Genomic DNA, 27,922 nt, shown 5'->3' on the forward strand with positions numbered 1-27,922 from the left:
GTTGTAAAAGCCTTATATGGGATCTTCCTGACATATGTTCCCACTCTGCCAGCTTTTCCATGGTGGACCAAATCCCAGCAGCACTGGTGTGTCTGGTGGCCTGTCGCTGCATCTGAGCCCGCTGCTGGAGCCCACAGGGCTGACCCCAGGGAGAGAGAGAGAGGGGACAGTGACATCTGGGGGCCCTGCCTTGGGCACTCAGGATGGTGTCAGTAATCTTAACTTTATCATCAGCCTCGGGTGTAAGGGAAACTGACACGCACTGAGAGTATGATGTCAAATTTCCACAAAACCAAGACGAGAATGAGTTATGCAGTGTGTCCATACACATCTGTTTTCCAGATGCTATGTTTAGCTTAACTGTGGCCTTAGTGATGGGTGGAGTTCATTTAAATACAGGCACGATAACATGTGTCTGAGCTTCACAAAGTGCTTTAGCAAAAGTGCTTGATGTAGAAAAATCTTGCTTGATCTAGAAAAAAGTGAAGAATTGAGCCACGAAAATGACTGTTTGAGTGGCCTCCTTTAGAAGCAAAGCGCCCCTGCTCCCGAGGTTCCTGTGGCTCCTCACAGTGGCCTCACGAGGCCAGGAAGCCCCCACCGGACACACGGGGCCGGGGAACCCCCGGTCCCTGCCACAGGGCATTGGAACCTGGGCCTGTGCGCCAGCAGAACCCCGCTTCTGGGCAGTATGGCCATCCCTGGCATTTGGTGCCAGGTGAGGAGCTCGGCTTTGCAGAGGAAAGCTGATTAAAACCAGGAATCTGGTCAGAAACACCACAGTTTACCTCGGTGGGACACGTGTTAGAACTGGGACACTCTCCGTTTTAACAGCATGTTTCACATTTGTTGTCAAGACATGGAAGCGGTTCCTGGAAATCAGATGTTGTATCTTGAGTCGAATTCCAAGGAATGTCTTACACAAAAGCAGGTGGTCACTGGGGTCTCATTGATCTTCTGCTACATGACAGAGGTGCTTGTGGATGCAGGCGTGGGTTTCCATGATGTGTGGGGCTGAGTTCTAAGGGGCCAGCAGGAAAGCTTGACTTTGCATGTGAGAAAGTACCTCCGAGTGAGCACCAGCTTCTTGGTTTCTCTTCCCAGTGTGACCTTACCCTCCTATGTGTGTGATTTCACCTTCCTCCCTGTGTGATCCCACAGACCATTCACCGGTGCTCACCCTCCTCCCTCTCTGACCTTACCCTCCTCCCTGTGTGATCTCACCCTCCTCCCTGCGTGATCCCACAAAGCATTCACCCATGCTCACCCTCCTCCCTCTCTGGCCTCACCCTCCTCCCTGTGTGATCCCCCAGACCATTCACCCGTGCTCACCCTCCTCCCTCTCTGGCCTCACCCTCCTCCCTGTGTGATCCCCCAGACCATTCACTTGTGCTCACCCTCCTCCCGTGTGATCTCATCCTGCTCCATGTATGATTTCACAGGCGACTTCCCCTGTGCTCACCTTTCTCCCTGTGATCTCACCCTGCTCCCTGTGTGACCCCATGGACTGGCAATGGGTTAGTGAAGGCATCTCCACAGTTCCTTCTCTGCAGAACTCAGACTCTCATTTGGGGTCAGTCACATGCCTGATGACCAGCCCCCATGACATGAATTCTCAGTGTGCACAGTGACACCCTATGTGTGTCAGGGAGGGAGCAGAGAAGCCAGCCCTGGTCCACGCAGCCTGCGGGATGCTGAGTGAGGGAGTGGCACGTGGGATAGGGCAAAACACAATGACAGCCAGGTCAGGGAAGGGGTGAAGCATGGAGGGAGCACCCCTCCCACCCCGCCCCAGTCTGTCCTGCTGTTTATACTAATCTGGTTGCCTCAGCCCAGCACTGACCCACCCAAGTGACGCTGTTGCTAGCAGAAATTTAGGGTCTTGGAAATATGAGAGCATTGATATTTAAAGTTTGTCTGTTGGTTCAGAAAAGGGGGCGAATCTGAAAGGTTTAAGCTAAAGTAGATGTATATTTTATTGCTAGTCAAAGAGAGCTGGGGTGGGGCAGAGGGGAATGTCAGGGACATCCTAGAGCCCCTGGCCCGGGGCAGCAGCACACTTGGGTGCTGTCACTTACAGTCCACAAGGGACTCTGCCCAAGTTTCACTTACAAGTGAAGAAAGCAGACAGTTATCCCCACAGCTAAGAAGACAGCTGAGCCAAGATTCACATGTAGGCCCGGCAGCTGTAAGTCGTCCTAGTAGATAAAACCAAATAGACACTTAACAAGAAAAACCTAGGGCAGAGTCCATGGGATTCAGGTGGTGTGGGAGCTGGCTGGCACCCACAGCGGAGGGGAAAAGGGAAGATGCACGTAACCCCTCATCAGTTTATAAGCAGCTGCATACCCCGGGAAACCAGTTTTCTCGTTGGTGCGGACTTGGAAGCACAGTGTAATAAACACAGAATAGGCAGCTTTGTTAGCAGGAGTGTTAGAGAGAACACAGAAGCTGTGGCTGTTCTCGTAGCTCTTTCTTGATGTGAGATGAGCTGGGGGCCGGGGGGCTGTACCTGTGGACATGCATGGGCACACGTGAGCGTTTGTGTGTACCGCTAGAGGGGGGAGCGAGGCAAGCTGGCAGGGCCTAAGAATTCAGGAAGGTGTACAGGCGACACTTGTCTCAGCCCATCCTCTGCATATCACATCTCTGGGCCTATTATTAGAACTAGCTAACTCGATTTGAGGTTATACAATCTGATAGCCCCGGGGCACTGGCATTTTAAGTTGTTGATTAAGTGGAAATGAATATGCTTCACAAGGCCAGTGTTTAACTAGTGTAGGGTTGATGCTTTGGTGTAAAAAAGTGAGAAATGTGATCCCTGTTTTCATCTGGGGGTGAGCCATCCACCTTCACACAGGTGTTTCTGAGCAGGGGCGAGGCTTTCCTGGAGAGGGAGCTCAGATCTGCTGAAGGTGGACAGAGCCTTGACTCCCTGGAGGAGGAGGGGTGACTGTCGCTCGAGGCCAGGAAGGGGGAAGCTGGTGACAAAAGTTGGGGGTTTTGGAGGTGGGTTATGGTTGGAGCGACACTAGTGCCTGGGATACCCCAAGACGGGGACAAGGCGAGCAAGTAGACACCATGTTGGAGTGTAGATCTGTCCTCAAGTCCCACAGACCCTGAGGACATGGGGCCTGTGAGCTGGCCGTGGATTTACCCCGACCTCCCAGGCCTGCCCAGCCCTCCCATGTTGGCCTCTAGCTCTCTCCATCCTGATTCTTCGCGCAAATGGGGAGACCTGACTGTGGCCTGTGTTCGCTGTGTTCTAGGGCTGCGTAAAAGGGTTATGAGCTCCTTCTGAGTGGATTCATGGGGAAGAATAATATGTAGCTATTCTTTGGGAACTCTGAGTGAGCCTTTTACTTCGCATGAGGACCTCGGCTAGTAGAAACACATGGTGATGGACAACCAGCCAAACTGATGAATGGGCTGTGTTTCTTTAACTGCTGCTGACTTGATAAGCATTTTCGTGGTCAGTACTGTGTGTCCTGTGGTCGTAATGTTGAATACGTTCACGTGTGCTCACCCATGTGAGACTAGAAATGCCAAGCGTTGGCCGTGATTTGAGTAAAGCCTGACTCAGCAAATGTTTTGTTCTATGAATGAATGAATGAGCCTGATACCTCAGTCTTACCTGGTGATACTGCACAATTAGGAGAAAAATCTGAAGCAAATGAATATGTCAGTGTGTGATAATACGCTTTTTAAAAAACGTGTCTCAGTTCTGTTCTAGTAATTGCTGCTTCTTTTTTTTTTTTTTTTTTAAAGATTTTATTTATTTATTTGACAGAGAGAGATCACAAGTAGGCAGAGAGGCAGGCAGAGAGAGAGGAGGAAGCAGGCTCCCTGCTGAGCAGAGAGCCCGATGCGGGACTCGATCCCAGGACCCTGAGATCATGACCTGAGCCGAAGGCAGCGGCTTAACCCACTGAGCCCCCCAGGCGCCCCTAATTGCTGCTTCTTTACCTGTCATTTTCCTGGCATTGTTCATACCCACGTGAATCAGAATAGGAAAGCATCTTTCTTCCCTACTTGGGAACTTGACCAGTGGACTTTACACTGTTCTTTCTAGCTGAATTTTTATCATTGTGCAGAGAAGTTTTGAATTGAAGATGAAGTGCTTTTCCCCACTGCTGGTAATGGTTACATGGACTCAGTGCACTAGAATCACACCAGGATTCTTGCAGGCACCCACCTGTGTATGCCTGGGTCTCACTATTGTATCTAAAATAGAGTGTAAAACGAGTCAGGAAATTAACAATACTTTCAATGAGATTTCATTTTTTGTATTCTACCAGTACCTAGTGTTGGGGTTTTTTTTTCCCCCCAGTATTGCTTTTATTCACATTTCCAGGGACTTAGAGAACCTTTCTTTCTGATGTAAGTACTTCTGTAATTGGATTTTATACTTCTTTTCTTATTTCTTTTGCCCTTCTCTATAGATCTATCAGGTTCAAAAGGTAGGCTCTTTGTTCTTTGTTTCTTAATTTGCATGCCGGTTGGTTTTGTTTTTTGCCAAGGGCCTGGTCACCTTTCAGAAATAATGCCTTTCATTGAAAATATGTAGAAGTTTTTACTGCTTTATTTACAAATTGGTTTATCCAAGAATGCTGAAGTCGTCCCTATGTCCACCCCCAGAAAAAGCAACCATCAGACGTACCTCTGTCCACAGAATGTTTTCCTCATCTCCACTTTTCTCAAAGAATTAGCAAATTGTTTCTTTGAGGAAGAAACAAACAAACAAACAAAAATGAACTCTAAGATAAAATAAAATCACACTTCAGAATTGGGGAAACCTTCAAAGTCAGATATTTAAAGAAAAAGATTACCCTTCCATATGATTTTATTAGAAAAATCTTAAAATCTTAATGTAGATTACCACAGATTGAGAGATTGGCATATACTGATTTAAAAATCAGGTGGGAAAAAAAGAAAATGGTAACAATAGCCAACTCCAGTAACTTAAACCTGCCCTCCATCCCTAACATTCAGGGTGGTAAAGTGCGTGTCTATTTCCTGGGCGTTTAGAAGCAGCTGAGATTTCGCAAGAAATACACTAGCCAGCGGGGCATACAAAGTAGGGTTGGAAACAACCGGATCAGTGGCTCCTGACTCGACAACAATGATGGAGCGATGGTTAGTTCCCTGAGAATTTATAGTGTGTGTCTACCATGAGTCTTTACCAAATCTGAATCTCATTTGTTACTTCTGACATCTATCATAGTACTTTTTATAAATCCATTTAGTTTGTAGATAAAGAAGAACTGGGTTTTTTTGTTTTGTTTTTCATTTTGTTTTTAGAGCAGCTAAGAAAAATGTAAATAAGATGATCCTTAAAATGTTAGTCACCAGGTCCTTTTAAACACAGGGTCAGTAAAATTTAAAATTCCAGCGGTTGATTCCTTTACTGGCTACCATACCAGATTGCCTTTGGTTCCTGTCCCCCACCCCCCAGTCCGCATAACTACTGTCCAGAGAGTGTAGAGAAATCAGATAAGTGGGCGCCAGAACCTGTTTGTGCTTTATTAGTTTTTTTCAGGGTCTGGTATTGGAATGCATGTTGAAGCTAGATCCAAACATACTTAGAAAGTCTCAGGAAGAATTTAACAAGAGGCAAAAGCTGACAAAACTAGGGGACCCGCCCTGTAACAGACGGCCCAAAACCTAGAAAAGAGACTCCGCCTAGTAATTTACACTTTGGTTCATTCCTTTCTAGTTCCAGATCACTATTATTTTTCTGTTTAGTAACTCACCAGGGATACAATGTTAGACCTTCTGTCAGAATGTTCACTTGTGTACAAAGTAATTCTAGAAGGGAGCTCAGGAAGTCCACGGTAGAAAAGCAGATACACATTTCTGTAATATAGATGTGCCAAGGGAAGGGAGGGCTTTCCTTATCATTAAGATTTGAGAAAAGGAAGAGGAGGCAGTAAACATCTCTCTTGGCCCACTTGGCCGTTCTGTGGGATGGCTTCTCTTCTACTGAACTTCAGCTATTTCTGAAAGTCAAGCACCTTTTGTATTGTAGGTCTGGCTCTTACTTCCTCTGCATGACTCACTGGCTAATCATAATGGTTTACATTTGAAACATTGTACGCTTTCCGCTTTTGGCTTTGGAGCCTGCTCACTAACATCAGAACTTGGAGTTAGTTGCACTTTCTGCTTGGGGCGGGGGGGGGGGGGGGTGGTGGTGGTGCTCTCCCTCCCTGAAATGACGGACCCCCATAGCAGTGATGGGTAGGTTCACCATGAACTAGATGGAAGATTTTGAATGCTCGTTCTTATTTTTATCACAAAAAGAGCAAGAGATGGTGTGCAGTATTTGATATAAGTATAGAATTGGCAAAAAAAAAAAAAAAGGGGAAATATGAAAATAGAAAAACAGATCATACAGCTTTTGTTGGAATTGAAATAATTTGTATGCCTTTGTATAGGCCCCCCTTTAACAAAACAAAACAAAACAAAATAAAAACAAAACAAAACGAAACAACAAAAAAAAAACCTCTGTTCTTTCTATCTTTGTAATTAAGCCATGAGCTAAAGAGGGTTGATGGCGTCACATTTTACAGGTGAGAAACCTGGAATTTGGCTGCAAGAGTGAGCAGGCCTGACTTGATTGAATGTAAAATGGCTTTAAGCTGTTGCATTTCACTTAACTTGAAGCTAAAGCCTCAAAGTAAGGAAAGTGACTTACAGAAAAAGACTCGGCTCATGTACTTTTGATATATTACATTTCTGTATTGGTTGAGATCTGAAAAGGTTGAATGCTTCCTCCAGTTTTTTTCCCCTTCGCTTTTCCTGCTTAGCGTTCTCTCTAAGAGAAAGGGGTGAGACCGTTGGAGAGCCATTATATTTAAAATCTGGCCACCCTTCAAAATAATTGTAACTGAGCCAAACATAGCAGCATGTTTTGGCAATTAGAAAACAATTTCAAAATTTGTCTTGGACTTCTAGCACCCAATTTTTTTTTTCCGACTATAAAGTTTTAATGTATAAAGAGGAAAACCATGTCTATGTGATGACATGAAGGTTTGGTTGCTTATTCCTTGCTTTTTCTATTGGAACTGGGGAGAAAGTGAGGAGAAAAGCAAGACCCCATCACTTGAGACTAGACTTGGGCTCCTGCCTCTCTTGGGAATCACTATATTTAGCAAGGGCAGTAGCCATTCTGAATCTGCTTTTCTAATTTTAACTTGGACCACCAGGGCTGACACAGCGAGGTGAAACCATGGAGGCACTATAGCTAAAGAAAATGCCCAATATAACCTGCAACCATAAAAATGTTTTTTCTGTTCCAAGCCCTCTTCTTAGCCACTCAGCCATCTTTCCATCGGTGACATGCTATGAAGACATCCAAAGAACGTAAATTCTCGGGGACCTAAATTTAGCGTAGATATCAGATAGCTGGAGCAAGAGCACCGGAGACCGAGGGGTCAGCGCCCTCTCTCTCCCTGTCCCCTGGGCTTTCTTGCTGCTCCAGCAGCTCAAGTGCCTTTGCTCTGCAGGCTTCAGCAGCCTCACACCGGGGCTACACTGCCCTGTTCAGCTCCTGCTCTTCACCGTGCTCCCTGGGCTTGCCTGGGAGGGGTGGGAGGCGGCGGTCTCTCCACCAGAGCTCCCCACCCTGCACCGAGTGTGGTGTTTCCAGCTGTGTGACGGCATGCTCCCTTCCCTGTGTGGCTTGGGCAGTGGTTTGGAAATGCATGTCAGAACAGTTTCTTACGTGGTTACCGTTTCACGTCTTGCCTAATTTTCTTTCCCTTCTGTCTTTAGAAATATTATGGGCTGGATACAAAATGGGGCGACATCGAGCAGTGGATGGTAGGCCTTGGATACAATTTTAAGAAACTGACATGGTTTATAATTTGATTCTTACACACTGCAATTATATTGATAGATTTCTGCTGTGCCATAATTTAATACTGAGAGATTTTCTTCCAGGGACTTCTGCATCTGGCCGGATTGTTTACATCCAGATGAAGCTGGGTTAGAAATGGGCCTGGCCGGCATTTTTGTCTGGTCTGGGCAGTAGCTGCTTACTCCTGGAGTCTCCAGGCTAGTGTCATGTTCTCCAGGGCCACCGCCGCCCTGTCTCCTTGGGCAAAGGGCTCTCCGTTACGCACACAGGAGAAGATGGAGCCCTAGGCATGAGACTCAAGGAGGGGGAGTCTTCCCCTTGCTGTCCACTGGCCCCAAGAGAACGTGGACCCACTCCTCTCATTAATTCCTCCACATGAGTTCCTCCCACCTCCTCCTGTCCTTGACACTTACCCAGCGGCCTCATGGACGTCATTACATACTTTTAGCAAAGGAGAACCTGGCCAGTGTGGAAATGTCATGTTTGATGTCCCTTATGCATAAACAATCCAAGGAAATGTAAAATTACCTCTTAATATCTTAGACCCCTGTGTAGAATGGGAAAGAGAACAGTTCCTGAAATGTAAGCAGTGTGTACTTTCTTTGTCAAAACAAATGATTAATTTCCGCCTTTGGTGTGTGTCAACCATCATTTAAAGCTTCTGTGGCAGATGTATTTTCATCAGATCTTAAGACCCAGTTAAAAGATGCCTCATTGTTTTCTATATCACTGAGAAAGAAGAAGAAAAAAAAAAAAACCGCTGCTAATTATAATGTGAACAACTTTGATTGTAAGATATACCCCCCACTTCAGAAATACCCAAATATGAAAACCATGTGTGTCTCAGAATGCACAAAATATAGTAGATGGGATGATGTCCTTATTGGAGCTTTTATGGTAATGATTTATCTTCTGATTCCCAAAGGAAAGATAATAAGGTTCCAAATGTAGGCGGAAAAGTAGGTTGAGTTGGACCTGTAGAGGTTAGGAACCAGTGAAGGGCCATCTTCTCCCCCAACACACTTTTAGAGTGGAAATGAAATATGCCAATTACTTGTGTGCTTATTATATCCCCAAAGAGAACATTCTTCCTCAGGGGTTCAATTGAAGCCTTTTCATGGCATCAAAGAAAATATTTATTTGACTTTATATCAGAAATACTGTATTGTGTCACAACCAGACTAAGGCTTCTGTTGTGTCTGTATCTGACCTTTAATACTCTTTCTTCCGTTGCTTTGATAGGAAGACACTGAGCGCTATTCGCGTAGATCCAGGAGAAACACATCGGTTAGTACTGTGTTCACTTTGATTGAAGTCTAATTTATAGTTGTAGTGGCTGAAATGTGTGATTAGATATATCTTAGTGATACTTACAAAAGAAACTAACTTCTACTGATCCTGTTACCTAAAGATTTGTGGACTCAACTTTTAGCATTTTGACCTAGCTTTGTGAGGGGAGAATGGGAAATTTCTGAGTATTAATATATATTCATGACAGTCTTAATGCTATTTTGCCATCCAATACCCATGAATAATTTGCAGAATGATATGCATTGAGGCTGTGTTTGTAGATTACCGGCAAAGTAAATAACACCACTTCAGTGAAATTGAGTTAAAGCAATATCATCCAGAAACAGCCCTCTGTAAATGGAGGTGCACACACAAAGCCCATTTGGGGAAGATGTAGGTAGGCTCAAGTCCTCTGAGATTTCCAGAGGCATCGGATCTGCCCCACTGCTGTGGTGTCAGATCAGCCGTATCTCTGAAAGCTGGACATGGGTTTCTACATGCTGTGCTTCATGCTTGTTTTCATCCTTTCTTTCACTAGGCTTCTGATGAAGATGAGCGCATGTCAGTGGGTAGTCGTGGAAGTCTGAGGGTCAGTAACCAGAAGGATCGGGTTTGCATGCTGCAGTTTACAGTTGGCCGTCTTTGCTTCTGTATCCCTGCGTTCAGATTTCCTATTCATTACCCCATAGTCTAACAGGAAAATCTAATCCACGGTGGGGTGTTTCCTTGTGTTGCAGAGAGAGTATTGATAAGCAGAGGTCCCTCTGTTGTGTCTCTCTCCTAAGAGTGGATATCACAATGTCTGTATATTCGTCCATAACACAGCACTGCCACGCCTTGATTAAGTTGTCTTGGCAATGCTGGTGGGGTGAAGGGGCCCATTTGCATACGTGCTCCCGGTCAAATTTGCATCTCAGATAAAGTGACTGTTCCTCAGTGCTGTTCTTGCTTAGTTCCTTGAAAGATGCCATAGGTTGCCTGGTGGAAAATTGGCATGGGTTGGACCCATAAGCTCCAGGTGCACTCGCCCTCAGGAGTGTTACCTTTGGTTAGCTTTGGTGAAATCTCTTTGTCACTGACAACTTGATGGTTGCAAAAGACAAAGACATTCAACATTCCAGTAATCATAATGAGGCTTGAAAACATTGCATGCCTTAGGAAGTGAAGTAGAGAAATGGTGTTTTGCGTAGCACTTTAGGTCAGTGCCTTATTCTGAGCATGTCAGTTTTCTTTACCAGAGGGTTACGATTGCTGTCACTGCTGGTAGGAAGCGGGTCTCCATGCAGCCACGGTTTTGCTTAAGAACTGACTGGAGCAGTATGCTTGGTTTCGATCACCATGACAATTTATATGCACCATGAATGTGGATTTCATCTGGCTGTTCGCAACAGTAACTGTCAGGGTAACTCACTGTTGTTCTGACCCACCGTCAACGTCATGGACTTAGCATTGCCCAAAGTAGATCCACAGTGATTTTGCCAGAAAACAACAGTTCAGATGTGAAGACGGTGAAAGTGCTTCCTTGCTTGCTGAAACTTTCCCCTTAGCCATACGGTTATAAGTTCTTCAAAGATCTGTCTCGGACAAGAGTCAAGTTGGAGGAATTAACATTTATGTAACCAAAACATTATAAAAGCAAACCTGAGTTTGCAGAATCTGTGACAGAGACACAGAAATGACAGCCATTGATCAGGCCCAGGAGAAGCCTGAGTCCTTGAAACCAAGAGGAGACACTGTTTCCAGGAGCAGGGGAGAGGTCAAGGAAGTATAGGACTAAGGGCCAACTACTGGCCTTAGCGTCAGAGAGGACGTCGGTGGACTCAACGAGGAAACTTTTGATGGAGGTGGTGAGAACAAAGCCTGACTAAGTCAGTCTTAGGAGAGAACAGCAGAGAAATTGGACACAGAGTCCAAATCTGTCACAGTCTCCATTTTCAGATCTGATCCTCCTGGAATTGTTTTCATGATTTGTGTGTACTTGGATTTTCCTAGGAAAAGAATTTGTCCCTTTCTTAAGATTCTCAGAAAGATTCCTGACCCCAAAGAGTTTAAAACTATTAAAATCATTGTTTACAGCATTCATTTCATTTTCAGTGATTTTAACCAGACATGAGTTAAATTTCTTTGCTAGTCACCATTCTCTGCCAAGATTTCAAGCCTATTTGTTTTAAGGTATAGAATTTTATGGAAGAGGCCCATAATCTGGACATTAAATAAAAGAGAGGAAGTGGAAAATCGATAGTGGACAGGATTCTTGTGTTAAGCCAGTTGGTTTCCTACACTGTTCTTTCCCATAATATACTTGGTCTAAAGACATAATACTTTTTAAAGAACCACAGACCTTGAGAACTTGGATCCTGGAGGTAAGAGTCAGATCTCATAACTCGGACAGATTTAGGACAAGCCCAGAGCAGTAAGGAGGTGACAGCATCCATCCTCAAACCCTTTGGGGCCCAGAAGCTCTGGCCTCCGTTGGTTGGTGGGCCGCTCCCTTTGCAGGGCTAGTGTATTCTGCTTTAATGTATGCTAATATTCTGAAATCTTTAGTTTGCAAAGTTCAAAGATCATACCTTCTTTTCTTTGACAATCTCAAAATATAGGTCTTCTTCATTCAACTGGCAGTGATGATAAATCCTTAAAAATCAGGGGGAAATTTTACTTTCCTAGTGTTTGCATGGGCATTCTTCTCAGTAAACTGGATTTTGGGTATCATAAGATTTTAATTTTTCTTATTTAAAAATTGATGGTGATGCATGTGTTTACCTTTTGCTTAATATACATAGAATGTATCTTCTGGAAGAGGAAGTAAGATTGCTCAAACTGCTTCAGATTTCATGAATTATAGTGACATTTGCCATGCAAGTTTTATTTAACATTACTGGATTTTATGATGGCTGTCGTTCTAATGTGATTCCTTCCATAAATACACATGAGATCCTGGAAGTCATGTAAAAATGTAATTTTGTCAAGATTTCAAGATTACCTGGCTTTTGCTTTATGTTTTCTGATATTTGTGTTAGCTTTCTAATTGATTTTGGCAACTCTGTTTTCTGTTCTTTTTTCTCCCACCGTCCTGCTGACAGTCGCAGCCTGACTTGGAGTATGGGGGTCCTTATGCCTGGGTGAGATGGTTGGATGGATGTTGAGGCATGATCCTAATAGTGCATAACCTGTAGTGATTCCACTAACCTCGTGGGCGTTTTTGTCCAAAAAGCCAAGTATGTCTCTGTCCAGAAAGACACACATGCTGTCCCCAGGCCCCCCTGGGGCAGTGCCATGGGCGGGAGGGCAGGTATACCTACCAGAGGAAGCACTCTTCTTGCAGAGCCCACTGGGTGTGTCTCTGATTCTCAGGGTCCAGCTCCGCACTTGAACACACTGACTCGCTGCACGGTCTTTGAGCACCAGCTGTTTGCCACACGCTGTGCTAACAGCTGTGGATACCAAGGCAGGACTAGAGTGTTTTGCTTTCAAGGAACGCAGATCAAATTGAGAATTCCCAAAACTTCTCCATTTCTTTTCCGAAATTAAGTTTAAGGTCATTTTCTCTATTGTGTTAGCAATAATCAGAAATATGTTCTGGATTTTGCTTTTCTTTTCTGCTTTCATACTGTTTTCCAAATAAGTTGAGTGCATCAAACATTGCACTTTAGAGTTCTAATCTGGCCTTTCTTACCTTGCTTCCCATCTCTCCTGCCCTTGGGTGTGATCTTTTGACAGCATAAAAATGATCTAACATCATTAATCAAACAAGATGGCAGGTGACATTTGATTGCATGGTCATCGTAAAGTGTGCTGATGTTTGGATAGCAACGGCACGGTGGTGGGTAGCACTCTGACTAATCACAGGTACCCTGGCATCGCTGGCTTCGATAAGGCATTCATTCTTGCATCTGCCGTATACTCTCAGAGAATGCTGATTTGTGACTCTTTCCGGTATTTCGTTCTCTCTGAGAGCAGCTCTGCGCGGAGTTACTGTGTGTAAAATTCACCCAGCAAGCTTAGGAAAGCACACATCCCCCACCCCAGCTTTCGCTGTTGTGACTGCCCAGGTCAGGGGCACACAAGGCCATGGCGATGCTCATGGTCTGCACAGTAAGGGGTGTTGAGAAAGCAGTCTCCACAGTGAAGAAGATGGACCCTCAGAGACCTGATGTTGGATAAAGCTAATATGCTGTCTATGGGCTTTTTATTCTAATGTGTTAATTTTCAACTCTACTTATCCTGTTGCGCTACATAGAAAAATAGCTCCCAACCCAACACATAAAAACTATCCAAGAGGAGAGCATTGGTGGTGTTCTTCAAGAAGTCGTAGTCCTAGCAGGATGGCAACAAGATCCTACAGGTTTGAGAATTCATGCTAGGAATATATCCCCTATGACAGAATTCCATTCAAACAGAAAGCTGGATGCCCGCAGAGACCGTGAAGGGGGAGTTTTTCCTGCATGGCCACCGAAGGGTAGACGAGAATTGGGACAGATGGGGGGTGCACATGCTTTCCCATCCTTCACCGTGCTCTGCGCTGTGCTGCAGGCAACATGGAAAGTGAGATGACTAGAAGGAAGACTTTGTCCAGAGCAGCATGTAGTACATACAGCAACAGTGGAAACCAAAGGGTTTATGTATGTAATATATTTGACTTCCTCACTAATTAGTAAAGTCAAAGTCATCTAAAATTGATGGATGTTAGCCTTTGTTATTATATTAATTTTTTTTCCCCAGGAATGTGTTTCTAAACAGCTACTGAAAAAATAAGACTGTGGTCTGAAATCTACAAGTCCTTGACACACATTTCCATCTCTGATAGTCTTGTCAGTTGCGAGAGGGAAGGAAAGTAGATCAAGTAACAGTCCTGCCTATCTCTGAAGGGTTTTTTTACTGTCAAATTTATCTCAGAGATGTTTTAACGTGACTCCGAGAGTTTTCAAATGTAAAGTTGAGGGATTAATACATACTCTTCTGGTTCACTTAGAAACTTCAAAATCACTCGTTTTTGAGTTGTAACTAAATATGTAGTGTGATAGCGAAGATTTCATGAATCTGGATCTGTCATCTGTCTGGAAATTCATTTCTTTATTCTTCATGAACGCCGTAGCTGCTACATACACGGTAACCAGTCTCCCATTGACCAACCCCATGAACAAGGACCTGCTCCAGTTCCCCGTGGGTGCCAGGGACCTTCCACGGTTGCTCCATCAGCAGTCCTGTCAGCACACGGTTTGGGAGGGCACTGCTCCAGGCCCCTGGGATACTCATCTTGGTCAGATTTAACCCACAGCAGACTTGTCAAGTACGTCTTTCTACACACATTTCCAACAGCTGAAGAAGTGGATGGAGGCGCCTGCTGCTGGAGCAAACGTGTTGCATCAGGTCTCATGATAGAGCACTGCTTTGGAATTTGGACTCCCATCCCTTACCCCCGGCATCTCCTTCCAGTTGTACCAGTTGTGTGGCTTGCTTTCCGTTTTCTCTCTCAAGAGCTGGCTATGTCTCTGACACTCAGCAGCTCTTGTCTTCCATCAGCAGAAACATCCTTCTAGATGAATGAGACCCATTCTAGAACGGCTGGGCTTTGGCTGGGGGCACATGGGTGCAAAGGTAGGAAGAGAAGGGAGTTGGGCACACACTTAATCATTCTCTCTTCTAGAGGACACACGAAGAACTCATGAAATGCGTCCTCAGATGTCATTTTGAGAAGTTAAAGTAGGAAGACGGGATGCACAAGGAGCTCCCGTAGAGGATACACGCCCCCAATAAACATCTTTTCCATGTTGAACCTTTGCACTGCATTATAGATTGAACAGAAGCTATTTCCGAACCTTCTGGGTACAACTTCATAATGGGCCCTAATTTTCAAGGACTTATCTGTCCACCAAGAACAGAAACCCAATTGACACAGGCCGGGTCATGAGCCCACTTGCCTGGTGCTTGGGCTGCTGCCAAGCTAGGACTTCGTGGCATCATCCTAAACCTGGAAACAGGAAGACTGCTGACAAAACCAGCTGCACCCGTTCCCATGTGCCGCACCCCAAAGAAGTCCTAGAGTGACCCGTAGTTACAGGTAACACTACCCAGGCTGATGGGCTGAGCCCAGCTGTCCGATTTCTCCTGAGTCGTCATCGAGCATGGAGGCATCTAGGAGTGTGCTGAGATTTGTGTCGTCCTGGGCTGGTCGTTCCTCTGCTTCACTAAGAAAACTCAGTTTACACTCAGCTAATTCTTGCGTGCTGATTTGTGCCTGTGTCTTCATTTGTATACTGACGTCAGTTTCTTCTTTTATTCACTGAAACAGACAAATGGTTATGACGGAGATGTATATGGATCACAGACCCTGAATAGAAGATCTGGCAGGGTTAGTATAGTAAATTTGCATGACACAAAATGCAAACAGGTTGCTGCAAAATTTAAAGAATATACATTGCTAAATTTAGCTTCTTTGCTTTTTTTTTTTTTTTCTGTGCTGTAGTGGGTCTCTCCCCCCGCCCCAGCCCTAGCCCATGAAAGAGTGAAAACTGATTTTTTTAACCAGTGAACATTCTTAGAATGTTAGCTTTTGAACATTCTAAGTGTTGCTGTAAGAGATTGCTATTAAAAAGAATCCCTTAAGTTTAAAAATGTGTTGAATTGGATATTCACTCTTTCATTATTTTGTTACCCTAAGTGTACGTGCATAACGTCTGTATTAAATATGTTCGGCTTTCAAGTATAATTATATTCAGCATTCTCACCCTCTGTGCCCATCCCTCATTTGTCATTTTATTGTTTTTTTAAGGTTTTATTTATTTATTTGACAGAGAGCACAGGCAGGAGGGGCATCAGACAGAGAGAGAGGGAGAAGGGACCTGAGCTGAAGGCAGACGCTTAACCGACTGAGCCACCCAGGCGCTTCTCATTTGTCATTTTAAAGACATGTATAAGAGCCTACATGTCCCCTAATACTGGTCATGGGATGCGTAGGCTCAGGAGGCAGAGGAAGAGCAGGGTAGTGCTCTGTGGTGGGAAAAAGGAACTACAGGCAGGGGAGTCAGAGAGAAGTGGGGAGGGCTTCAGATTTAGCAGGGAGGTCACAGGGAACTTCACAAAGTGAAACTGTGAACATCTAAAATTGAGTTTCATGACTTGCAAATCTGCTGTATATGAAATTAACTAAAATCTTCCTATTCTTGTATTTGCTTTTTTTCTTGTAGTAAATTTTACTACTTGTGTATACAGTATTTCTTTTATCTTAATTATATTAAGATATATCATATATACACTTGAATTATATTTTCAGGCTTCAGAGAGGTAACCCAGTCCCATCTTGGCTTTCTGAAACTGGCTGATGAGGTTTTTAGCCTCTTGACCTATCACGGGTGGCATAAACGTTCATCTCATCTAAACTTTTCTCATTCCACCCTAAAAAAATCCTCCCGGTTTAAAGGTGGCGTCTTCCTATTTATATTTTTACACCAACAGTTGTAAGTAATTACAAATAATACTAGAGGGGGAAACTGTGAGAATGAGTAAGAGTTACACCAAAGGACATCACCAACACCCAGACCCTGAAATGTAAACCATAGCCTAGAAACTCTAGTTGGTCCTGTATTTCTTGCAGTAGCAGATTGTCTTGGTTCTTACGCTGCACTGGTATTCTAGAGAGCTTATACTGGTATTCCTGGAGAGCTGATACTGGTTTGATTGAGTTCTTTTATATTTGCCTTTGGACCGGGCTCAGGGGGTGCTCTGGAAACAGTCAGGAAGCACTCCCCACTTACCATATCTTCTTTGGTTCTCAGAATTCCAGCTACAGCAGCGAGGGCAGATTCTCCACTCTGTCTTCCCCCAGAGAGGACATGCTGGTTGGTTCTCATTTAAATCTTCCCCACCCTCTCTTCAGAAACTACAGGTTTTGGAGCATGCCATCCCTGTGTGTGAACTTAGCTCTCTTTTCATTTTTAATGCCTATTTTATGAATTTTCATTTGGACGGATGTTAAGTCTTTTGCTGGGCAGTAACTAACATGATACATTTAATTCAGGCTTATCTCCCCCACCCCCCCTATCCTGAACTTGACTCACATTTACATTCAGCTGGACACAAAGAAAGGATTCATGTGGATACTTTGTAGTCAGAAGTAATCCAAAGGGGGGAAAAAATAAGAAAACCTTGTCATTCTTTCCTTGAGCTTTTCTGAAAATGGTTACTTTGTAGGGTCGATGCAAACTTTGTGGCAGTTTCTCAGGGATGGACTAGGAAAGGAAATCAAATCCAAATCGGGATGTCTACACTACTTCAAGGACACGCATCAATTGGGACAGGCACAAATATTTCTAAATTATTTAAGAGCCCGTTATCATCAGTAAAGCTTATTTGTTTAGATCAGTTTCCTACTCACTTAGCAAACAGAGGAAACTGGTTCAGGCCGGAAGATCACAAAGATAAACGAGTGAGACCGGTAGGGACTCTGGAAGCATTTACTTCTCTAATAGACAGACCCACCTGGCAGGTAGACAAGCACAGCAGGAATAGGATGATAGGGAGAACAGGTGTCCTAACAAAGGACGTGAACTGAACCATGAAGAATACGTAGGAAAAAGATAAATAGAAACTAAGCAGGTAAAGCCAGAGAAGTGTAACTCCTGGGGCTCCCTCCTCCTCTGTCTTCCTCCGGTAGGTGATTTTTTTTTTTTTTTTAAAGATTTTATTTATTTATTTGACAGAGAGAGACCACAAGTAGGCAGAGAGGCAGGTAGAGAGAGAAGGAGGAGGAAGCAGGCTCCCTGCTGAGCAGAGAGCCCGATGCGGGACTCGATCCCAGGACCCCGAGATCATGACCTGAGCCGAAGGCAGCGGCTTAACCCACTGAGCCACCCAGGCGGGTAGGTGATTTTTGACTGAATACAAGATCAGCTGTCAGCACCAACGTGTTGGTGGGTTGCACCATCTTAAATTTTGTGTGTGCTGCACATATTTTGGCAGAAGATTTTGCTATTGCAAAGAGCGTTTTGTCGTTCAGAAAACTTTACTTCCTCCTCACTTTCCAAGCTCAGATACTTGCTCTAAAGTGGAAGATGGTGAGAGGTATCTAATATGCAGATGTGAATTACTCACTGACGTTCAGCATGTTTTCGAGATACTTAAATTCATTTAAGAGAAATAACCCACATTTGGAGCATTGAAGTCAAAATTAGAGCAGGTCCATTCCAAACATTAAATATCAGAACTTTTCAGAAGTCCCTTGTCCCCACCCTTGTTCTTCCTGAGGTCTTACCTTACTCACCCACCAGCAGAAACTTCTCATAATTATCATGCTCAGTAGGTGTCCTATCTGTTCCTGCACAACACATGAGCTGGTATGATTTTATTTAAATATAAAAACAGAAAGGTGTTAATGTCGTGTGCAGTGCTGAAGAGGCTTCTAAATATTTCTCCAGTCTTTTTGGATTTGTCAGACCCATACCCTGGCCATGGCGGCCGCAACAGTGGTACTTTCTTCCCCACCCGGGTCATGGTGCTTTCCATGCCCCCCAGAGGGACTGACAAAAGGGCTTCTACACAGAATGTTCTCCCAGCCATGCATCAAGTTTCAGTAGTTGTGGGGAACATTAGGAAGCTTCTCCCCGTTCCTCCTCCCACCACCCCAGAGTTCCACCTGCTGGCCCCTCAGTTCACATGGGTGTAGCTTATGCCGGACAGAGGAATGACAGGCACAAGTTAGGGGCATTGAAGGGATGGCAGGCTATCTCAGAGACCATCAGGTTCCTGGAAGGGAACGACTTCATCTTCAAGGACTGTCCCACACTTGTACACGTGGTAGAATGTTGCTGGGCAGTCTGAAGTTGCTGGCTTCCTCTTCAAGGAAACTTTAATTTGGATAGAGCATTTTATTTGGGGAAACAATGGATACAGTAGTATTCCCCAAAAGTGTTGAGAAACTGTTGGTCTCAGAATTATACCACTGAATCTGTCCCGTATTCTGTGAATCCTGAACACACACACACATTACATCAGTAACTAAGGAACCCACACCAGAGATCATGTCCAGTGAAGTATTTTATTACATAAAGCAAAGGGGGATGTCTCTGCTGAGTCCTAATTTTGCATTTTTCTCACCAAACTTTAAAACTTAGAGCTCTAGTTACAGAGACCTTTAAAACCCCAATGGTCTCGCTATCAGTTAAAATCAGTGAAATCTAATTTTGCCTATATGTCAACTCAGAACACCTGATTTGGTCCCACGGCACAGTTTTGTTGATTAACTAGACTGTATTACCTTCTGACCATCCTGCTTTCTCCCTCCTTCAATTAAGTGCATGCCCTCTGATGGTTTTGTTGTAAAAAAGCAATTCTGTGTGAATTTATGATACCATTGGACCTTTGCAGTGAAATGAAGCTGTGAGCCCTTCTTCCCCTCCTGCCCATTTTCTCTGATTACAGGGATTCTCCTGCTCCGACCTCGGGCTTCCCAGTGCTGGCCTGGCTCCCAAACCCCTGTCTACCCAGAGTGGAAACCGGGTCTGTTCCCCTCCTTGTCACCCCCTTCCTCCCTCTTCCCTTCTGCGCAGATCCCTTCACTTTCCCATCATATATACAAGGACACTTCAACCTCTTCTATCTGAAGTCGACCCCAGAGTTCAGCAGACGTTTTATTTGGCTAGACTAAATTGCTAAGACCTTTCTCAATGTTTTAAAACATTATCAGAATAATCTAGGACCTTATATAGAAAAAGGGGAATTGAGGAAAAAGGAGGCTCTGTTAAACGTATATTTCCAAAAGTTCAGGTTCAAAGAATTGGTCTCTTGGGTCTCTCCTCCTTTTCCAGCAATTGTTCCCCATTTGGGGTTTCATTTGTTTCTTTAAAAATATTTTTCTCTTGTAAATGTGTCCAGGAAGCAATTTGGAAGCCTTTTGTGCTTAATCTGACTCCCCCATCTTTGAGAAGTGGGAGAACGGTGTGGTTCTTTGGCTCAGTTTCCCCTCCATTTCCTGTTTTTACAAGCCTGGTGTGCTTATAGGAGTCCCATTTGTGCACAAGGATCTCTGTCAGTCCGGGACAGATCACATGGTGGAGGCTGAACTGTCGTCCCCCTGCGTTGTTGAGTGATTTGCCCCTGGTCATGCATGTTCCCTGACCGGCGTGGGGACCCCTGGCTGCGGGCTTCCATGCCCTCTGCCTGTAAATGAGTCACGATCCTACTCTGGACCTGGGACCCAGCTGCCCCAGGAGCTGCCCTTCGCCCTGGCTCCTGCCCGCCCAGGCACAACTCCGCCCGGGTTTGGATCCCCTGATCCAGGGAGCTGCCAGCCCTGGCCAGCTGGCACAGTCTGACGGCTCCTTTTGGATCCTCATGACCGTGACTGGGATCATTTGATGGAAATAAAAGCACCATTTCCGCTGCGCTCCTTCTGTGTGGATATTTCCGTATTAACACCCCTGAGTGCATTACTAACCCAGGCTTTTGAGTTGTGGGTTTGTTGGCTGCCTGTGGTGTTTGCACCCTGTCACCATTGTCTCACTCCCTGACCCTTTCCTCCAGGAATGCCTGAAAAGAAGTGACTAGAAAGTAGTCCCATTTCAGGGATCCTGGGAACCATGACTGTTTTAAAGTTGGATTTGCATCTGTCGATTTACTGAGAACACAGGCTCTATGTCGACTTCTTTTTCCTTCTAACTGTTGTGTGATAATTTGGCTGTCATGATCACTGAAAGCATTGTGATTTTCTTGTTGCTATTATTCGTCACTGTTTTCTCAAGGCTTTTAAAACCTGCCATTTGCTCTCGTCCTCTAGCCCTCCTATCCGTACAGTGCTGCCCGGCCTGCTGGGAGTTACCGGGTGCGTGTGCTGGCTGCCCCCCTGCCCCCCTGCCTCTCCCCCACCCTCCCCCACCCCTGTCTGCTGACATGCCCCTACCCATGTGGCGCTTGCACATGCCATGGTATCCATCAGGCTCCTTTGGACAGATCCAGGTTTTCTCTCTCCCTGCAGCTGACAATAGCTGTCATACCACTTCAGGCTCCAAGAAGACATGTGCTCCCACAGGACGGTTAGCTAGGAATGGAGCAGCGGCATCTTTTACTTAATCTGCTGGCAGAAAGAAAGATGACTTTTTATTGCTTTGGTAACTTTAACAGATGTTAATGTAACATGCTGTATCACTTCGGAAATTTCCAGTTTTAAATACAAAGTACTCCTGCCTTGCAGGAAACTTACACTAAACAAAGTGGTTATGCTGTATTGCTAAAAAGTTTCTGAATTTCTGTCAGATTTCACACGTAAGAAATAGTCTGTAACTGGCTGAACAGACATAGGGAGAGCTGAAGTCCCTTTAAGCTGGGTGAAGTTTGAGAAGGCCATTAACAGTATTGTAAACTCCCATTAGCCCTCAGGGCTTCGTTATATAGGATTTTCAAGTTAATCAAATATTGTTTTATAATCAGCAATTTTTTTTAAAAAATTGTGAGATTCTGGACTATGATGAACATGGTGTTTTGTTCCAGAGTCACTTTTTATTAGTGTCATCTTCTAAATATCAAGTATGAGGATGCCAGGACAAAATTCAGGATATTTGAATTATCTGCTCCCTTTAAGTCTGGCTTACCAAGTTCTTGTTTAGCAAGGGATGATTTTCAGAGTAATATATTTCAAGGACCTGCCGGAGAGCACACTGCATCCCGGTTGACAGAAACCTCATTTCTCTCTTAGATGTTGCCCGACCCTGTTCTGCTCAGCTCTTTGCCTGTGAAGGTGGTCGAGAGCTTTCCCTGCATGTCTCCTACAGTGATTTGTTTGGGACTGTTCTCCTCAAGGGTCAATCTTCCTCGCTTACCTTTTCCTGGCTTGTGGGTCCTGAGGAGGGGGAAGGGCCCCTGACCAGCCCTTCTGTTTTCTGTCACAGGCGTCCATGTTCAATGAGAGCAGTCTCCTCGGCGGGACTCGGCGGGGCAGTGCCTGTGGTTCCTATGCTGTAAGGCATTTTCTGTGGTTCCCGAATTTCCTCCCGTGTGCTGCATGGTCCCGAGTGGCTCACTGGACACTGGTCCAGTTACTGGAGAGAACTAATGGGGGTCCTAGGGAGGGAACACTGTCTAATCTCAATTCTCTGTTGTCATAAGGGTCACGGGTCTGTGAATCATGAAGCCTTTGGCTGGCGGGTTAATGTCCTCACACATCAATTTACCTTGAGTTCAAGGGAGGAGATGGACCTTAATTGAGGTTCCTGGTCTTTTTCCTGCAACACGCGAACCGTACTAACATGGGATGAGGTGCTCTTGAAATAACAACAGGGAGGAGAGGGGAGTTCCACAGGCCACAAATTATTTTCACCTCTGGATAATCGAGGAAGAGGAACAAATTTAAAGACTCAGGACCTGTACATAATTCCCTTTTACTTTGCTGTCTTTCCACCTCCTTCCAGGATTTGAAATGGCAAGACAGCGCTCACAATAAAGTTGTGGTAGTCAGTTGTTCAAGAAATACCTGTTGAGTGAAGAAATGAGTGAATGAAAGAGGGAAGCAAAAATAGAAAAATAGAGTCATTCCATGGAAGGAAGGAGGCTCATTTGGTCCCATCCTGAGGGGCAGGCAAAAGTGAATGTCAACCCAGTTTGGATGCTTCTGCACACAGGGGCTCCTCCACAGGGGCTCCTCCTCAGGCTGCTCTTCCTCAGGGGCTGCTCCTTGCAGGGGCTCCTCCTCAGGGGTTGCTCCTTCTCAGGCTCTGATCCTCTGCAGGGCCTGCTCCTCCTAGGGGTTGCTTCTCCAAAGGGCTCCTCCTCGGGCTGCTCCTCTGCAGGAGCTGCTGCTTCTCAGGGGCCGTTCTTCCTCAGGGATTGTTCCCCTACAGGGATTGCTCCTCGGCAGGGGCTGCTCCTCCACAGGGTCTGATCCTCAACTCGGACTGTTCCTCTGCCACGGCTGCTCCTCAGCAGGGGCTGCTCCTCAGGGGCTGTTCCTCCACAGGAGTTGCTCCTCAGCAGGGGCTGCTCCTCAGCAGGGGCTGGTCTTCTGTAGAGGCTGGTCCTCCACAAGTGTTGCACCTCAGCAGGGGCTGCTCCTCAGCAGGGGCTCGTCCTCCACAGGGGTTGCTCCTCAGCAGGGGCTGCTCCTTGGCAGGGCTCCTCGTAGTTCCTATGCAGACGCACCCCCAGGTCCCCACAGGAAACATCAGGGTTTACAAAGAACTACTTGAAATTGCCTTTACAATGTGGCTTTTGATACTAACGGGCTACTTAATTGGTAATATAATCCAATTTCTGGCTTATTGTAGTTCATAAATATTCAGGAATTCTTAGGAAGCTGTTACACCTAAAGTTTTCTTTAGAATGTAATCTTTATAAATATTAATGGATGTAACGTTAGTTTCTGTTGATGTCTAATTAGACGTGTATTAATTTTATATTGCATACCATTTGAAATGTACCGGAGCCCACTATAATAAATCTTTTTCTCAGTTCTTAAACATTTGTGTAGGCCATTAAGGAGCTCACAAATCATGCCTACTGGAGAAAATAGCTCTGGCCTACATGTGATGGATAAAATGGAGCTAAAGGATTTTCTTTTATCAGGAAACACACACACACACCACACGGTAATTTTTCAAGAGAATGAAACTTTCCCCAAGCACTGGGTACTTTTTCGATGACCAAAGTCTAGCCCCCGAGCAGGTGGGGTGTACCTTCCCCTTCAGTTCCCCTTCGACCCTGCAGGTGGACTTTGAGAGCCCCTGATTCTTATCCAGCATCACTGAGCACTCTTAATTCTGTGCCTTCTGCCTCCTGTAGGAACCACCTGGGAGTGGTGATGTTCGGGAAGTTAAGAAAGTCAAACGTCTCCTTGTCCCAACAGCGCAAATGTCTAAAGTGTGGCCGCATGTCTCTGGCATCAAGCCAAGCAGGAGAAGTCAAAGAGAGTAAAAATACTTTTTTTCTGCACTTAGCACTGCCCTCCCATGCAGAAAGAGCTCAGTATGCATTTGCCAAATTAAATTGGACAAGTAGAACCCGGGCTAAAATCTCAGAAGAGACCTTTGGCAGCATATTGGCAGGCTGGTTGGGAGGGGTGTTCACTGAGCCCCGTCCTTGGCATCTCCCCAAGCCCCAACATTGCCCTCCCAGTGGATGCCAGTTTCCTACATCCGGGAATGTGGCTGTGGAGAGAGCTTCCTCAGGCTCTGGTCCAGCCGCGGCTGTGACTGCTGGCTGATAGGCATCCCTGTGGTGAGGAGCATGGGTATCCCGTCCTGTCCTTTAGCCCAGGACAGAGCTGGAGAGGAGGACCCTCTGCTTTGACCTGAGTCCACGCTGACCCCAAGCCTGCATGGGATGGTCCTGATCCCACTCTGGAAGATTCTTCCCCATCTCCAGAGCGTCCAGCTTCTGTTAGCCTCCCCCAGAAGATAGCCCCAACTACAGTATGTGTTCACAACTAAATGACTTAATTACAGTTTAACGATTAGAGATTAAATGACTAGCTTTCTTGTAAGTATCACTGTTTTACTTGGAAACCTTTCTATTTTATTTCTTCCTTACCATTATTATGCTCTGTGTGACACGGCTGGGAGCAGTTTTCAGCACCAGTGCCATCGGATCCAGGAGCATGAAAGTTGCTTACGGCAGAGAGGATAAAGCAGGGAAGACCCCCGCCTTCTCTGTGTAACCCCTGGCCCCTCTGTGTGGCCAGTGTCCTTACAATTCCATGTCCCAGGTGACAGGCTGAGTTACTTTCCAAGGTCCCATGGCCAGTAAGAGAGAGAGCCTGGACAGGATCTTTAGAAATTTTTTAAAGATTTTATTTATTTGACAGAGAAAAACAAAGAGAGAGAACACAAGCAGGCAGAATGGGAGAGGGAGAAGCAGGCTCTCCACTGAGCAGGGAGTCTGATGTGGGACTTGATCCCAGGACTGTGGGATCAGGACCTAAGCCGAAGGCAGATGCTTAACGACTAAACATACCGAGGCACCACAAGGATCTTTGTAACTTATGGTAGCCCCATACCAGTCACGCAGGCTCCCAGACACAAGCTGTTCAAAGGGGGCACGTGGACCAGGGTGATAGAGACCCCGAACTTACTCTTTCCTGCATGATCAGGTCAACTGATCAGGGAAGCGGCTTTTGACTGGGGAGTTAGGATCACCCGGGCCAACAGTCAGCCGTGTTAACGGCAGCCTGTCCCGTCTCTGCATAGTAAACCAGAACGCAAATGACAGATGACACAGTAAGGTTTTCTGCAGGACAGTTTTCCTTGCTCTTGTGTGTGAACCCGAAGGTAAGATTCTGCCTTAAAGTACTGACCTTAGGTATTTCCTTTTATATTGCATAATAGAGCAAAAGGTAAAAGTAGTCATCCTGGTAAATTTCTTGTGTACACCAGATGTGGCGGTGACCCTCCCGTATGGGGTGTGCACCGCTCTCTCATCTGTGCATGGGAAACAATGTGTTGCATGTCAGTGTCAAACTTAATTGGATAAAGGAAGGAGAAGGATAATGAGTAGGTAGGGTAGGTCTGGCTCTTTACAGTCTGAAGTTGAAATTGTTCACTCAGCAAGTATTTCTCGAGCCCACACTGTATGCCAGGCCTCGTCTGGTCCCTGCAGATTTAGCAGGGGTTAGACACAGACCCTGCCCTCAGGGGATTACGTGCCTGTGGAAAAATGTGCAAACTAAAAGGTGATACTTAAGATGAGAGTCAAGAGCTGTAGTTCTGTGCCTCCTGTAATTTGCAGTAGAGAGAATGCCTGCTGGGCCCTGTGGGGGGGGGTGAGGGGGGAGAACAGTCAGCCCCTGCTGGGCAGGGTGCATAGCCTGGGGGGTGGCGGGCCGGATTGGGGTGCTGCTCTTGGGCCCCCCAGGGCTCTGCAAAGTCCCTTCAGGCACAATCCCCTGGGTGCCTGTGGCCCTCAGTGAGATTGGAATCCCACCTCCCCTCCTCGCCCACCTCACTCAGAAGAAATGGAAGATTAAAACGAAAGCACAGGAAAATCTATCTCGGACCAGAATGAGGGTGGATGCAAATCAAAGTCAAGAGGGCGTCACTTCCAGATCCATGAGTTGAGGTGTTTTCTTTTGCTGGAAGAGAGGATGTTCAGGCAGATGGAGAGACAGATAAAACCTTCATTCAAGCACCCCAGCCAGGTCACCTGGCGCTTTGAACAAGCTGTGCCCGATGTTGGAGGAACCCTAAATCTTAACTTTGTTTTCTCTTGGAAATGGAGACGAAGCCAACTTCCCCACCGCTGGAAGGCCACGTACCCTGACTGTTGTTTCCACGTGGCCCCGGTGCTGTCTGTGCCTGCACCAGGCGTCACTCCCCTCCCGGGCTGAACAGACGCTTTGCGTGGCTTTCTTCTCACTAACCAAGAATCCTGTGTTCTTTTGATATTATGACTAATTTTTTTCTGTTCTTAGCGGGCATGTATTTGCAGCTGTGACACCGTCTTCCTTTGCGAGGGGAGCCTGCTCTGCGCACTCGCCCCTGTCCTTTCTGCCTGGTGCGCGGCTGACCTCCTTGCTCACGCTCCAGTAGCTCTGCTGACCCTGTCCCTTTGTTTCTGTCTGCGTTCCGGCTGCGGCTGTGTGGGCAGCCCTCGGAGCACGGCGGCCACCTCAACTCCAGCTCCCGAGCCTCGTCCAGAGCCAGCTCAGCACGGGCCAGCCCAGTGGTGAGTGTGCCTCTTGCTCCACACCCTCTCTCCTCCTTCCTTCCGCTGCCCTTCTGCTTTTCACTCCGCTGCCCTGCAGAAGGAACCCTCTGCCTCCAAAGGGTCCTAGCGCAGCCTAAAGTAGGAGGGCTTTTCTGGGATTTACTCCAGGTCTGAGCAGAAACGCAACTGGGGAAAATGCTTCCAAATTTCTAATACTACTATTTCATGATAACAGAATTGCGTTGCTAAATTTCTAACGGATCCCGTGAAAGTTAACAGGGCTTGGGGCTGCCTGGGAGGAGGGACACTTTTTACACTGGGGGGAGATGTAGCCAGGTGTGTGGATGTGTGGGTTTATTTATTTATTTATTTAATGACTTTAAAGTCGAAAGGATAGGCCTATAACTTTGTTTGTAATGTCATCGGTTACTGGACCCAGGTGGCTTTTTAAAATCACGTATCACCTGGAAAGGCCACTGCTCCCACTGTCTCATGAGTTCTCCCACTGTTCGGGATCGGGGAGACTACGGAGCTGCCCTCCCGTTTCTCACCCCCTAGTCCCCAGCCTTCCCATGTCCTTGTTCTGCATTTGTCCCAGGGTTTTTGCAATCTCAGATGATCTTCATCTGATGCTTTGTACAAGGCTACTGTACCTTCTTTTGATCATAAGGGCGTGCAGGCCAGTTGCCCAGGGGAGTGGGCAGGAGTGGCACAGCATCTGCGGGCAGGAGCTGGGGCTGTGTAGTGTGCGAGCCCGCCCCACACAGCTAAGGATTGCCACACTAAAGGCCAGGGCGCCCTCCTTGATAAACCCCAACTACAGGAAAGCCAAGCAGGCAGAACGGGTCTCTTGCTCAACTCCCCAGTGACAGAGAAGCTTGTGTTCTGCGGCCCTCAGCTTGGTGGTACGGCACCGTGGTTAGATGTGTGGAGATCTGGATTCGGGGAGTGATCCTTGTGGTGAGAGAAGAGGCCACCGAGCCGCGGTCTCCTGTGGGCATAGATGCACCTGTGATGCATCATTTCATCATCATGAAAACACTTGTTTTCATGCCCACCTAGAAGGTTTAGAATTGCTGGTTCAGGGGAGTGACAAAGTGAAGGCCTGCGGGGTATGGGCGCTGGACTCGGACACCAGTGCATCTATGCACC

The 27,922-nt window shown here is 46.0% G+C and overlaps 1 protein-coding gene across 22 annotated transcripts in view; it reads left to right on the top strand.

Moving 5' to 3' along the window:
- The window catches only part of LRRFIP1 (LRR binding FLII interacting protein 1), a 78,936-nt gene that overhangs the window by 18,168 nt on the left and 32,846 nt on the right, over positions 1 to 27,922 (top strand). For 8 of the 22 annotated variants that reach the window (XM_044241935.1, XM_044241934.1, XM_044241942.1 and 5 more), the window contains exons 3-9: positions 4,443 to 4,460; positions 7,774 to 7,821; positions 9,101 to 9,145; positions 9,687 to 9,737; positions 12,232 to 12,270; positions 15,441 to 15,500; positions 26,711 to 26,788. The exons of 3 other annotated variants lie outside the window; for them this stretch is intronic. In XM_044241935.1, the coding sequence (XP_044097870.1) occupies positions 4,443 to 4,460; positions 7,774 to 7,821; positions 9,101 to 9,145; positions 9,687 to 9,737; positions 12,232 to 12,270; positions 15,441 to 15,500; positions 26,711 to 26,788 (339 nt within the window). The remainder of the gene's footprint in view (positions 1 to 4,442; positions 4,461 to 7,773; positions 7,822 to 9,100; positions 9,146 to 9,686; positions 9,738 to 12,231; positions 12,271 to 15,440; positions 15,501 to 26,710; positions 26,789 to 27,922) is intronic. 11 more of the 22 variants (XM_044241922.1, XM_044241938.1, XM_044241939.1 and 8 more) reach the window with 8 other exon arrangements.

The sequence above is a fragment of the Neovison vison genome, chromosome 3 (genome assembly GCF_020171115.1).
Source record: "Neovison vison isolate M4711 chromosome 3, ASM_NN_V1, whole genome shotgun sequence".
Lineage (NCBI taxonomy): Eukaryota > Metazoa > Chordata > Mammalia > Carnivora > Mustelidae > Neogale > Neogale vison.